At 40.7% G+C, this 13,428-nt stretch overlaps 1 protein-coding gene across 1 annotated transcript in view; it reads right to left on the bottom strand.

Moving 5' to 3' along the window:
• Positions 1 to 13,428, bottom strand: part of CCDC148 (coiled-coil domain containing 148) — a 223,726-nt gene that overhangs the window by 113,159 nt on the left and 97,139 nt on the right. Inside the window, exon 11 of the mRNA XM_081095906.1 lies at positions 12,348 to 12,554. Within this exon, the coding sequence (XP_080952032.1) occupies positions 12,348 to 12,554 (207 nt within the window). The remainder of the gene's footprint in view (positions 1 to 12,347; positions 12,555 to 13,428) is intronic.

Raw genomic sequence — 13,428 nt, 5'->3', positions numbered from 1 at the left:
GTAGGCAGGCAGGCAGGGTGGCGAGGTGGGCGCTGCTGCAAGTACAGTGGGTGGGTGTGCGGGGCTGCAAGCACAGCAGGACAGCAGGCGGATGGACGGGGCATGCGTGGGTGGGTGGGGCCACGCGATTTTGTGCACTGGGCCTCTAGTTTGTTTATAAAAATACCTTTTCTCCATTGAATTGACTTTGTATCTTTGTTGAAAATCAACTGACTATGGACATATGGGTCTATTTCTGGATTCTCTATTTTGTTAAATGAGACACACTTAAAAATTATTTTTTAGTAAACATGTCTCTATTTTAAATAGAAATTTGAAAAAAAATACTGGTTTTCAAAGCTGTGGCTTCCACTCTTAAATTACCAGTCTTTGAGATTATGGCTGCCTGAAGTTATATCGCATAAAGTCACAGCAAAATACAAACATACAATATAATGTATGCCATACCACGTATCCTCATTTCCAAAACATCTTGTGAGATGATGTTATGACATGTCACTGAAATATAAGGCTATCATTACAAAGATCATTAAAAAGTACAGCCTCTTTTTAGACTTTATAAAATAGACCCCAATACAGCCACTATGCTTTTTTAAAACAGATAGTTTAAGAGTAAGGCTATTTTCAGTATTTTACTTGGAACTAATACACAGATTCAGCAAGTCCCCAAACCCTGTGGAATTTCAATTAACTACCTGCCAAGAGCCATGGATAGCATAATATAGCCAAACAGAGGAAATACCATCTGCTTCTGTGACCCAAAATCACTCTAGTATCAATGCCTATGGCTCCTCAGAGCTCTCTTGATCCTGCCAATGTTATAGCCATGGTTAACCACAGAGAACTTCTCTGTGATGCCCCCAACTGCAGAGGCTTTAGGGAAGCCAGTAATGCAAGGGGTTCATTGATATCACTGATTATGCTGATGGTTCATGGCACAGTTGATGACAGCATGACATTCATGAACAAATGTCCTCAATTGGCAACAACTACTGAATGCTTGCCAATTGCTGTGGTAAACTAGACATCTACATTTTTTAAATTATGTTGTTTTTCTTTTCTGATCAAGGAGGTATATAATGTGAGGATTACTAATGTCCAAGAAGAAACTTGCTATATATCCCATTACCAAGAGAGGAAAAATAACCCTGAGATGATGCCAGAAATAGAAATGACAACGATGGACACTGATAGATTGTTATGTGGTAAAAGTGTCCTTTCCCCTGTGTCTACTCCCTCAGGCCATGTGACAGATGGGTAAGCTTTTTGTGGTCACTTCTCTCTTTAATGTGATCTTATACAGCTAAGTGAAGAGTCAGTGCTGGTTCTGACTCCTGCTCATGTAACCTGCAGTCAGCAAGCAGTCACGTTAGAAAAGCACAGCAGGACCCAGAGAGCATTGGGGTCAGAGTTATTAATAGCTGCACACAACAGAATGCACACTAGTTAGCTTAAGAAGAAAAGTATTAATTACTGGATTTTAGAAAGTTCACAAAGACTTTGGAAGGATCACAGAAGTAAGCTCTAGATTAAGCTTCCAGGAATAACATCCAGAACTGCCTATCACAGAGCTGTCTGGTAAGTCACACTGCCTCTGGCCCAATTTGGAAATTGCTGCCATCCCCACTGATCCCAGAGTACGCTGCCTTTGCTCGTGGCCACACCAGCAAAATGGATCTCTATGCCTTCACTTGTCTCCTCACATAATTCCACCTCTCTTTAGCTTTTGTTTCAGTAGTTTGATAAGTATGCACCCTGTATAATTTTCTTTGTATGTATACATGTTAGGGTTTCCTGAGCTTCTTGAAAATATAGATTGATGTTCATCAAATTTGGTAAGTTCTTGGATATTATTTCTTAAATATTGCCTCTCTCTCATTTTTCTCTTACTTCTTTCTGGGACTTTAATTACATATATATTCAATCTTTTTACTATGTCCTATATCTCACTTATGTCTCAATTCTATTCTGCTTTTAATTTTTTTTTAAATTTTCTCTTTACTTGCTTTAGTATGAATATTTTTTTTAACCTGTCTTCAAGTTCAGTAATCATGTTTTCTACCCTGTCTTGTCTGCTTTTAAAGCTTATCCAATAAGTTCTTAATTTCAGGTATTGTATTTTGCATTTCTAAGATATGTTTGATTTATTTTTATATATTGTAATTCTTTACTAAAATATTAAATATTTTTATCCATTTGCCCATCTTTTCTTCCATTTACTTGAATATGCTAACCATAATTATTTTGAAGTTCCTCATTGCTTCTTGGCCTTTTGGCTAAGATCAAGTGTATCTTAAAGTCCTTGCTTTTCAACTACAATATATAGATCATTTCTGTGTCTGTTTTATTATCAGTCACTTTTTCCTGTTTCTTTGAGTGTTTGATAATTTTTATTGTGTGTTGGACATTGTGGAGGATCTATCATAGAGGCTCTAGATTATATTATTTTTTCTCTAAACAGTATTGAATCTTTCATTTAAAAGACAATTAAAATGCCAAAAAAATCTCCTGGATCTTGTTGATGCTTTATTTTTACTTTTTTAGGTTAGGTCTCTTTCAGTTTTATTCATAATCACAGAGTGAAGCCCATATCCCTAAGGCAAGACCATTCTAGAGTAATGGAATGTCTAGAGTATTCCCCAAGATTTCTCCTCTTCAGCTGGACTAGAACTCGAATACCTACACCTCCCCCAAATGCTGGACCTCTGAAATCTCCATCAGGTCCTCAGCTTCCCAGTAGTTGTTCTCTGTTGACTTTTTGGTATCTCACTCTATATATTCAGAGCTTACAAGTTGCAAAGGACTCATCAGGTATTTTTATTTGCATTTTAGAGGCTCTTTATCTGCTGCTTCTTTATCAGTGGTACCTTGACCCCAAATCTCAGCTACCTTTACATCCCAAACTCCAATCTCTGCTTCCTATAGTCTATTAGGACTATAATTTTCTGCTTGGGTTACATTTATTTCTACCTCATCTTGAAAAAAGACACCAGAAAGAAATCCAGAGTGAATTAGGGCTCACCTTAGAAACTTTTCTTATTTCAAGGATATTACCCACCACTGGTTGTCCAATACCTGCAAACGGTGTTTTACCATGTTAACACAGTTGCTTACCATGATATCAGTCATTCATTATCACTGGAATTGGAACTGAAAAAAACACCTGTATTTTGAATTAAAATACAATTTACCATCTGATTTGTGAAACCTAAGTCCAGCATCCAAGGAGACTGAAATCTATGGAGAAGGGAGATCATGGAAGGAGTGGATGCTATGAGAAACTACCAAAATGAGAAAAGGGTGTTCAAATAATATTTATTCAAAAAAGTACCTTCTACCTTTCCTAACTACTGTGGATTCTTGATTAGGACACACAATTGGCTAGTGATGAGGATAAAGAGCACAAAAACAAGATGAACTGGAGAAGAAAACAAGTGCCTGGTAAATTAGTTCATGCCTAAAATGTGCCTCAGCTTTTTAGGTTACCACGTTTTATTTTTAAAACCACATTTGACATCTCAGCATATTCAGTATTGACAATTAAGAATTGAAATTCACTTCTTTTGTGTTTGTGTGTGTAATTACTTCTTAATGACTTTGCATGTTCACATACTTGTTTCTACAACAAGCGTCCTCATAAGTAAGGCAAAAAGAAGGTAATGAAAGTAGTACTATATCAGGAGGCATTATAAAAGGGAGAAGATGCCTACGACTTATTATATACTTTATTTTATAGGAGCACCTACTGTGTTCCAAGCACTAAAACATATGTTATATTGGGAGAGGGGGGTGAAGGCATAGGGGCATTGGAGTGGATGTATTAATGCCAAGATGTATAAGATGGGTTCTTCCTTGCAGTTGTGCAGGAGACATGGATTTTTCAGTAGGCCATAATCACTGGCAAGTCAGGATTATGTACAAGGGGTTAGGGAGCACCCAGAGAGAACTGAATCTAGCCAAGAACTCAAGGAGGTCTTCCTATAGCAGACATTTGAGCTCAACCTTGAAGATGAATGAGACTTAGCCAGACAAAGAAAGGTAGGAGGGACATTCTAGGCAAAGCCAACAACAGCAGGAGCAAAAGCACAGAGTCAGGAAACAAAATATTGTACAAAGGGAGAGGGAGAGTAGATTACAAGGAGTTTTGCATTTCTAAACTGTACAGTGTGAGGTGGAATGTGTCAAGAAGGGAGGCTGGAGAGGGAGCTGGGGTCCATGCTACTGAGGACTGCGAAAGCCATGCCAAGGAATTTGGCCATTATTATAAGCACAGGGATGCCACTGAGGAGTTGCCATCAAGGGATGAGATAACCCAAACTGCACTTGAGGTAAAGCATTCTGCCTGTGGTTTAAAGGAAAGATTCCCAAAGGGCAGGGTGTGAATCATCGCTGTCAGAGGACAGCTGCAGTCAGTCAGGAACAATGTTCCAGGGCCCAGTGATAGAAGGAAGGAGTAGACAGTTAAGAGATAAAATGTTCTAAAGTTGGTACAAGGCTATGAGGGTGAGAGAGAAAAGGAAGCTAAGATATTTTTGAGAAAGAAGTACAACCTACTAGGGGAAAACAAAGATTTCTGTTTCGGACACTGAATTTGAGGCATCTGTAGACTTCTAAGTTGATATAACCAGTATGTAGCCAGATAAATGAGGTTCAAGAAAGAGCTGTCCAGAGATGAGAAAAAAGAGTTGAGAGAAATTACACACACACACACACACACACACACACACACACACACTGCCCGGTGCATGAAATTCATGCACTGGTGGTGGTGGGGGGGAGGGGGGTGGATGTCCCTCAGCCCAGCCTGCATCCTCTCCAATCTGGGACCTCTTGGGGGATGTCCGGCAAGTGCTCCGGCTCCACGGAAGATGCGGGACCGGGGAGCAGCTGCTCAGAGGGTGGGTCCACAGTGGCCCAGCTGACTGGGATGAGCAATGCTCCCACAGCGGGCCAATTCCTGCAGGCCACACCCCCACCAGTGAACGAATCACATGCACCAGTCCTCTAGTTAGCATGTACAGTAGGTACAGTCATAAGGGGTTTGGGAGCTAATGAAGTAGAGAGAGAAGAGCAAAGTGCAAGGACAGAAACCTGGAGGACACCAGGGTTTTAGAAATAATGCCAATACATGGGCAAAAGAATCACCTTCAGATGTGGTAACATGAATAATTATTTAGATGTTAACGGAGTGAACAATGTCAAAGAGTAAGTGATCAAAAGTGAGAAATGAAGCAGAGAGGTCCACTAGACTCGGGATGGAAGAATAAATTAGTTAATATGGAGGTCACTGGTGACCATGAGAGAGGGGAGGATTGTGGTAACAAGAAGTGGTCAGAGGTCCTGGAGAAAAGAGTATAGATTATTCTTCCAAAAGGTTGATTTCAAGCAAAAGGGTAGAGATTAGGGACCACCCAGGAACCAGAGGATGACTTAGAATCAAGAGACTATTTTATTTGGATAAGAAAGGCTTAACCATATTTACAGGCTGAGAGAAATACCACACAGAATAAGACGAAAAAAAAATAAGGAAAGTGATAAACATTAGAACTGAGTTTTAAAGTGCTTGCATGGATCAGAATCCCGAACATTAGAGGGAAGGACTGGGCATGAACAGGTAGAAGGCATCACAGTACCCATCAGGAGGAAGGCAAGAGGCTACAGGAAACAGAAAGACATAGGGTGGAGAGGCAGGAATTGGGAGTCAATTTCATTTCTCCATGACTTCTTTTCATTGATAAAATAGGAGGTGGATAGTCTCTTGGGAATTCGGTGGGAACAGCGTATGGTGATAGGTAAGGGTCTTGTAAGGACTGGTGACCCTTTGAAACAGTCATAAGAGGAATGGGGGGAATTGGCAAACTAAAGACAGTTCTACGGCCTCTCCTGTGGCACTGAGAGTCCAGGTGAAGCTGACTTTTCCTAGTGGCACCTGGCCACCCGGCATGGCTGCAGAGGACATACATCATCTGTGTGAGGGATCTGGGAATGCGCTTCCCCAGCTGCCAAGGAAGCAAGCCCGCACCTCGCTAGTGATCTGGGCTGGACACTAGGGAGGGGCTGGTAGTCTGGGAAAGATAGGAGATCAAAGAGCAGGTTTTGTGGGAGAAGAATGAGAGTTCTACTCCCCCACTTCCATCTTACGCCTCTGGCAAGAAGCCTAAAAGCCTCTATTTCAGGGGTAGGCAAACTTTTTGACTCAGGGCCACAATGGGTTCTTAAACTGGATGGGAGGGCCGGAACAAAAGCATGGATGGAGTGTTTGTGTGAACTAATATAAATTCAAAGTAAACATCATTATATAAAAGGGTACAGTCTTTTTTTTTTTTTTTTTTAGTTTTATTCATTTCAAACGGCCGGTTTGCCCACGGCTGCTCTATTTGCTACAGCAACTATAACTGGTAGAACAGCAAAATAGAAAGAGAGAAAAAGAGAAAGAAAATTCATTATTTCGAAATTCTTCTAGCACTATTCTTAAAAGACACAAACCATCTAAATCAACCCCTAGAAGCCCTTTTAAATTCCAAGACCGAGAACAAAATGATGGTTAAATGTTTAATTAATGTTTATTATAGCTAGCATGTTAGTTTTAGAAAGGTCAAATTTATGATACAATGAAGTGATATTTTTCACATTCTCTGGGTCTATTTTATAGCACAGTGGAGCCCACAGCATAATAAATATCTTCTATTATTCTGTAAGATGATTGTATACAAAGCTTTGTAGGGCTGAGATAATATTGAATTTCAAGTCAAATGAGCTGGCGTGAACCTCAGGCAAGTCACTTTATCTCTCAGGACTCAGCTTTCAGACTTGGAAAATGCAGGAGAGGGATAAATCTCCAAGTTTCCTTCCAGGTTAAAAAAAAAATCATGAGTATAACTTGATATTTTAAATTACTATTAGAATCGATAAAGTTACCCTTTTTTATGATGTATTTTTGGTCCTAGCTATACATTCTTGCACCTCAGTCCCTGATCAGGAGCACAAACACCAATGATAACACCATCTCTATGGGAAATAAAATCCATTTTAGCACAGTTTAATTTATGCATCAATTTCTCCATTCTCTGCCCACGTGTAATCCTGTGAGGCTTCATCTCCAAAAATTCAGAAATATTTGCTCACCATCTTGTGACCATGGTCACAAGACACTCCCTATTTTGTCCCTAGGATCCAAGCAGCTGATTTCAGTGGGTGGGCGCTCTGCAGAAACCCCTGCACCTCTTAACTTAGATTTGTCATTGACGGTAAAAAGAGAAAATACCTATTAAGCATCTATTGAAAGGCCTGAGATGTAGGGAACCCTTTGTAGAAAATGCCTGACAAACTGAGCAGCACAATGTGAGGGAAATAATAAAAACACAGCATTATGTTTGTCCCCCATTCAGATGTTTCTGTCACTACATGAAAAGTAGTGACAGAGCCCATGACTCCCTCTTGGGTTACAGAGGATCCCAAAGTCACTTGAAGTCACAAAATACAGTCTTGATTCAAAATTAAGTTATCTTGTTCCAAGATTAATTAACTCTTCCCTCTTTATTCAGAAGATGACATCTTTCATTCCCTGGATGCTTAGACCCTCAGTCCACAGGTGGGAGGGGAAAGGAGAAGTGAGGTCAAGGAAAGGACCGCTGATCATACTGGTGACTGACACTGTCCCAAGCAAACCTGGCAGGTGGGTAATGCTGACTCTTGCTCTCCTGCTAGTTCTGTTGCCATGATTGTGAGCTGAACTGTTCTCAGAAAAATTCTCCTGGTGTGGGCCACACACATCTTCCTCTGACTAGCTCCTTCACTTCCACCTATCAGATTCCCATCTACTGTAGTTCCCCTGCACTGTTTTGGGGGCCTCCTTATCTGTGGCAGGAGCCCTGCTGGACAGAAAAATCTCAGTCAGAATGCCTTTGAAAATGACCCCTGCCACTACCAATGATTTCTTAAACAGGGTACATAAAAGACTGATAGATAACATTTCATGAGGTCATTCCAGCTTCCACTTAGGATGTAGAAAAATGTTGCTCCCACATTAACCACAATAAAAAGCGAAATAACCTATAACATCAGAACTTTTCTTGAACCCACCAGAGAGTAGAGGCCACAGGGAAACAAAGTAGCATGAGATTTAAGAAAACCAGGTGGCTCCGAGAAGAGAGGCAATGAGAGAACTAGCTTGCCTGAGGCAGAGTACCTGAGAAGACAAGCCTCCAGAGGAGTGGGGAAGAAGATTGCAGCTAACGCTCTGTAATGACTCTGTGGTAGGCAGTTACACAGCCGTGAGTAGAGCAAGGCTGATGGGCCAGGTACAGAAGGTCACCAGGGTAGAAAGCCCCTGGTGCCTGTAATGAACGAAACAGGGAAAATGAGGACCTCGCCCCCAGGGCAACCTTTTCTCCTCTAGCACATCGGTGGTCATGAGGTTCAGACCCCCTGAATTTTCTTATTGCTAGCCATGCTCTTAGAGGGGGAACAAATAAGGAGGCTGAAGAATAGCCCCTAAGCATTAAGCCCCAGGACAACGGGGATCTGACCCACATCAAATACATCAAGGCTTAGGTTGTGGTTCAGCTCCAGGCCCAGAAAAGCAGCAAAACCAGACAAGCGAGGCCAGAGCTGACCTCAGGACCAGCCACATTAACTAATGACCCCTCCCTGGGCACCAACCAATCAGGGAAGCCCACGACCCTGAAAGGACACCAGTGGAAAGCTGATGAATATTCTATTGGATCCTCCCCTAAAATCTTCACCCTTAAAAGCCACTAGGATAGAGGACCCAGCCTGCTCTCTCTGCCCCCAGTCCCAGGAGCATGCCTGTGCTTTTTCCCTTTTCCTCTCCCCCTCCTCCCCCAACCTTTACCTTCCTCTTTCCTAAGCTCCAAGGGCCCTTCTTTTGCCCCTGCAACTTGTTTCCTGACTCCATTTCTTCTACCACTCACTTCTTCTACCTCTGTGACCCTCTTATAGTTGGAGTCTTGAATCTGAATTCTTTCCTAGCCAGTACTGAAGTTGCTGAACCAAGGTCCAGTCTGACTCCAGCAGTCTAACATCTGGTGCCATTTCGCCAACAACAAATTCATAGTTAATTTTTACTAATTTGCTGCTGTGTAGAGGAACCCATGGAAGCTACAGACACAAGGGGAATTTACACCCCCTTACAGATTTTTCTCCACAAACCTCACAGAATGCTCATAAGAACATCAGGGTCAGAATGGGGCAGCAGAGGAAGCATCCTAAGGTGGTGCCAGTGGGTGAGGGAGGAACAAAAGCCCCCAGGGGTGGGGAGAGATGAAGAGCAGCAAACTCAGCAGGCCGGGGGGTGGACTCCTTACAGCTGAGGAAGAGGAACAAAGAAACCCTCCTCCCCAGGGGGAGGGGCAGGAAGCTCTCTCCCACCCAGGTGCCACCAAGACACCAGGCGGGGTTTGTTTGCCATGGGGAGGAGGGCAGGATCACCGAGTAGGTTCAAGCCCAGGGACATAGGTCCTGCCTGACTGAGACTGAGGTTGAACCAGGAGAGCAGAATGCCTCTTCCCCTACCAGACTGGCAAGTGTCTACTGAGAATCTACTGCAGGGGAAAGAACAAGAGTGGCAAGTCTCTCCTTCAGGCACAGGCTATAAACAAAGTAACACAAGTTGCCCCAATCTGGAAACAATGGTGAGTGGATAAATGGTGATAAAGCATACCATGGAATACTACTCAGAATTTAAAAAGAACTAGTAATATATATAATAGCATGGTTAGATTGCAAATGCATTATGCTAAGTGAAAAAAGCCAGACTCATACTGTAGGGTTACATCTATGGCATTCTAGAATAGGAAAAGCTACAGGGGCAGAGATTCCTTGCCAAAGGCTGGAGGTAGATGAGGGGCTAACTACAGAGGAGCATGAAGAATTTCTGAATGGTGATGGGACATTTCTATATCCTGATTGTGGTGATGTCATGCATTTGTCAAAACTCATAAAACAGTACACTTAAAGGGGTGACTATACTGTATAAAACACATTTAAAAATTAAAAAGAAAACAGAATTTTATTTAAATTAAGAAGTTCTGTTCATCAAAAGTCACCATTAAGAGAGTGAAGAGACAAGTCACAGACTGAGAGCAAATAAAAAGAAATATAACTTGCATACAGAAAATACAAATGAATAAGAAAAAAAAAAGACAACCCAATAGAAAAAAAAAATAAGCAAAAGACCTGAGTGGCATTTTACAAAAGAGGATATCCAAATGGCCAAAATACATACGAAAAGCTGTTCAATATCTTTATCCTAAATGCAAATAGAAACCATAATAAGGTACTCCTACACCTCCACCAGATAAGCTAAAGTTAAAGACTGGCCATACCAATGTAGGTGAGGATATGGAACTGAAACTGGTTGCAAATTTCTATAACCACCCTTTGAAAATCTATTTGACAATATTTACTAAAGCTAAACACACCTGAGTCTTATAATCCAGCAATTCCACTCCCAAGTATTTATTCAATAAAAATGAGTGCAAGAGAACCCAAATAAGTAAAATCAGAAATAAAAAAAAAGACTGACACCACATGCCAATAAACTGGACAATCTGGAAGAAATGGATCAATTTACAGAAACATACAATCTTCCAAAACTGAATCAAGAAGAAACAGAATATCTGAACAGACTGATTACAACTAACAAAATTGAAGCAGTAATCAAAAAACTCCCAACAAACAAAAGTCCTGGACCAAATGCCTCCACAGGTGAATTTTACCAAACATTCAAAGAAGAACTTATACCTGTCATTCTCAAACTAGTCAAAAAAAATTCAAGAGGAGGGAAGACTCACAAGCTCATTTTACAAAGACAGCATAATCCTAACTTCAAAACCAGATAAAGATACTATAAAGAAAGAAAATTATAAGACAATATCCCTAATAAACAGATGCAAAAATTCTCCACAAAATATTAGCAGACCAAAGTCAGTAATACATTAAAAAGATCACCCACCATGATCAAGTGGGCATTTAATCCTGGGATGAAGATTTCTACAATATTGACAAATCAATCAATGTGATTCATAAACAAAATGAAGGGTAAAAATCATATGATCATATCAATAAATGCACAGAAAGCCATTGACAAAATCCAGCACCCATTTATGATAAAAACTCTCAGCAAACTGGGAATTGAGGGAACATACCTCAACATAATAAAGGCCATATATAACAAACACACAACCAACATCATACTCAATGGGGAAAATCTAAAAGTGTTTCCCTTAAGATCTGGAATAAGACAGGGGTTGTCCACTTTCACCACTCTTATTCAACGTAATACTAGAAGTCCTAGCCACAGCAATCAGACAAGAAGAAGCAATGAAAGGCATCCAAGTTGGAAACAAGTAAAATTATCATTATTTGCAGATGATATGATACTGTACATGTCAATAAATTGTACATAGAGAACCCTAAAGATTCCACCAAAAACATCTAGAACTGATAAATGAACTCAGTAAAGTAGCAACATACAAAATAAATGTTCAGAAGTTGTTTGCATTTTTTATACACCAATAATGAACTATCATCAAGGGGAACAAAAAGAACAATCCCATTCACTATTGCTTCAAAAATAATAAAATCCCTAGGAATAAATTTAACCGAGGATGTAAAAGGCCTGTACTCAGAAAATCATAAGATCCTGTAAAAAGAAACTAAAAAAAAAAAAAAAAAAAAAAAGACAAATAAAGGAAGCATATACTGTGCCGCTGGATAGGAAAAATTAAAATCAGAGGAGCCACTGAGGCAGCTCCTCTGCATTCCCCTGTGAGCATCAGACACCAGTCCACAAGCCTCCAACTACAGGGGTGACCCACGAAACTCCCCAGCCGTCCTGGAGGCGCCTCACTCGGTCTGAGGAGGAAGGAAACCCCATCTCCTCACCCTCTCACTTTATTGAGGACTCACACACAGCCCATCAAGCTCTCCTAACATATCTCCTCACAGATTCTCTTTCCTCTCCATAACTTGACGCTTTTTTAAGTGTGAATGAGAGGTTCACGTTCCTTTGAGCCAGCATCAGACGGTAACTTTACAACTATACTCTGCGTGTTCGCCCCACACCTCACTCTGGAGTGCAGCATGAATGGTTTGGAGTTGGCTATCATCTCCCAATCAGGACTTCGATATTAAGCTCCTGTTACAGGAACTTCAGCTTGAACCACATGAAATTCTTGATTGTTGATGGTTTGAACTAATAATTTTATTCAAAATAGGCTTTTTAAAGAGAGTGAACTTCAGTTAGAATTTGAACAAGAGGGAAAAGTGGATCCTTAAACGAATACCCATGAAAACACTGAAATACCTTGTGCAAAGCATCTCACCTTGGCTTTCAGGTCAGCACACAAATCCTGTTGCTTTCTCCTGTCCTTAGCCAACGTGCTCTCCATTTCATGAGCCGCACAGGCCTCGGCAAGTGTCAGCACAGCCTTCTGTATAAAATCCCTCCTATTCTTATTCCAATTTGATATCAGGACCCTTCGCTGCTCCCTTGCAAAGTGATATTGGTCACAACATTTCTCATGTTCGACCTGAAAAGAAAACGGATGGATATTAGCACACTGTTTACACTTATAACGAATGTGAGGCTATGCCTTATGTCATTGTTATGAAAATGAATAAAATAAATTATAACAACTGATATTTACTGGCGACAAGCATCTCTGGTTCCAGTCCCAGAGTTCTGAGCCTGTGGCTAACTGATGACTGGGGACTATAAATCCAGTTTCCTCGTACAGGATGGAGTCAGACACAGGCGGCCCTATAATAACTTCCACTTCTACATGGCAATGAATCTATGAGCAGAAAGCATTATTTCCCCTATATATAATTTCAAAAACACTCCATCTTTAAATTAGTTTGGTATTTTAGCAATTCGTTTAAATGCTTCAGTTTGACATATGCTAATAAACATTAAAAAATTGTTACAATAATCCTGAAAACTCAATTTGCCCTTAATAATTGAAACATCTGGATGTTAAGATGTCTAAACTTGAAGTAATTATAGAAATGACATTAGCCCTTTCTATCCCACGCTCCGGAGGGACATGGCGTTCTCACATCAGCAGCAGAAGTTCCTGTTGCCCATGAATCCCAACCAGAGGAGATCTCAGCCTTGAGGGGAGGAACAGGAATAGAGATAGCTGGAGTGGTTGGAAAAATCTCTGTAGGTGATTCTGAAATGCTCATTATATAAATGTGTCTCCTGAAGTTGAGAGTCACTGACCTAAATAATTCTTTATTTTGCCAATATAGACCATGTTTCTGAATTTGATACATTACTGAATCTCTAAATGGTGTGAAAAAAGAAGGTCGCAAGCAGGGAAAGGTTGGTCCCACCTAAAAGAATAATTCAGGTTTGTTTAATTAGGCACATGATGAAACAGGCTATGGTTTCACGTACAC

This window comes from Myotis nattereri (assembly GCF_964212035.1).
Source record: "Myotis nattereri genome assembly, chromosome: 7".
NCBI lineage: Eukaryota > Metazoa > Chordata > Mammalia > Chiroptera > Vespertilionidae > Myotis > Myotis nattereri.
The sequence above is the reverse complement of the archived record's forward strand: the minus strand, read 5'-3'. Positions and strand labels throughout refer to the sequence as shown.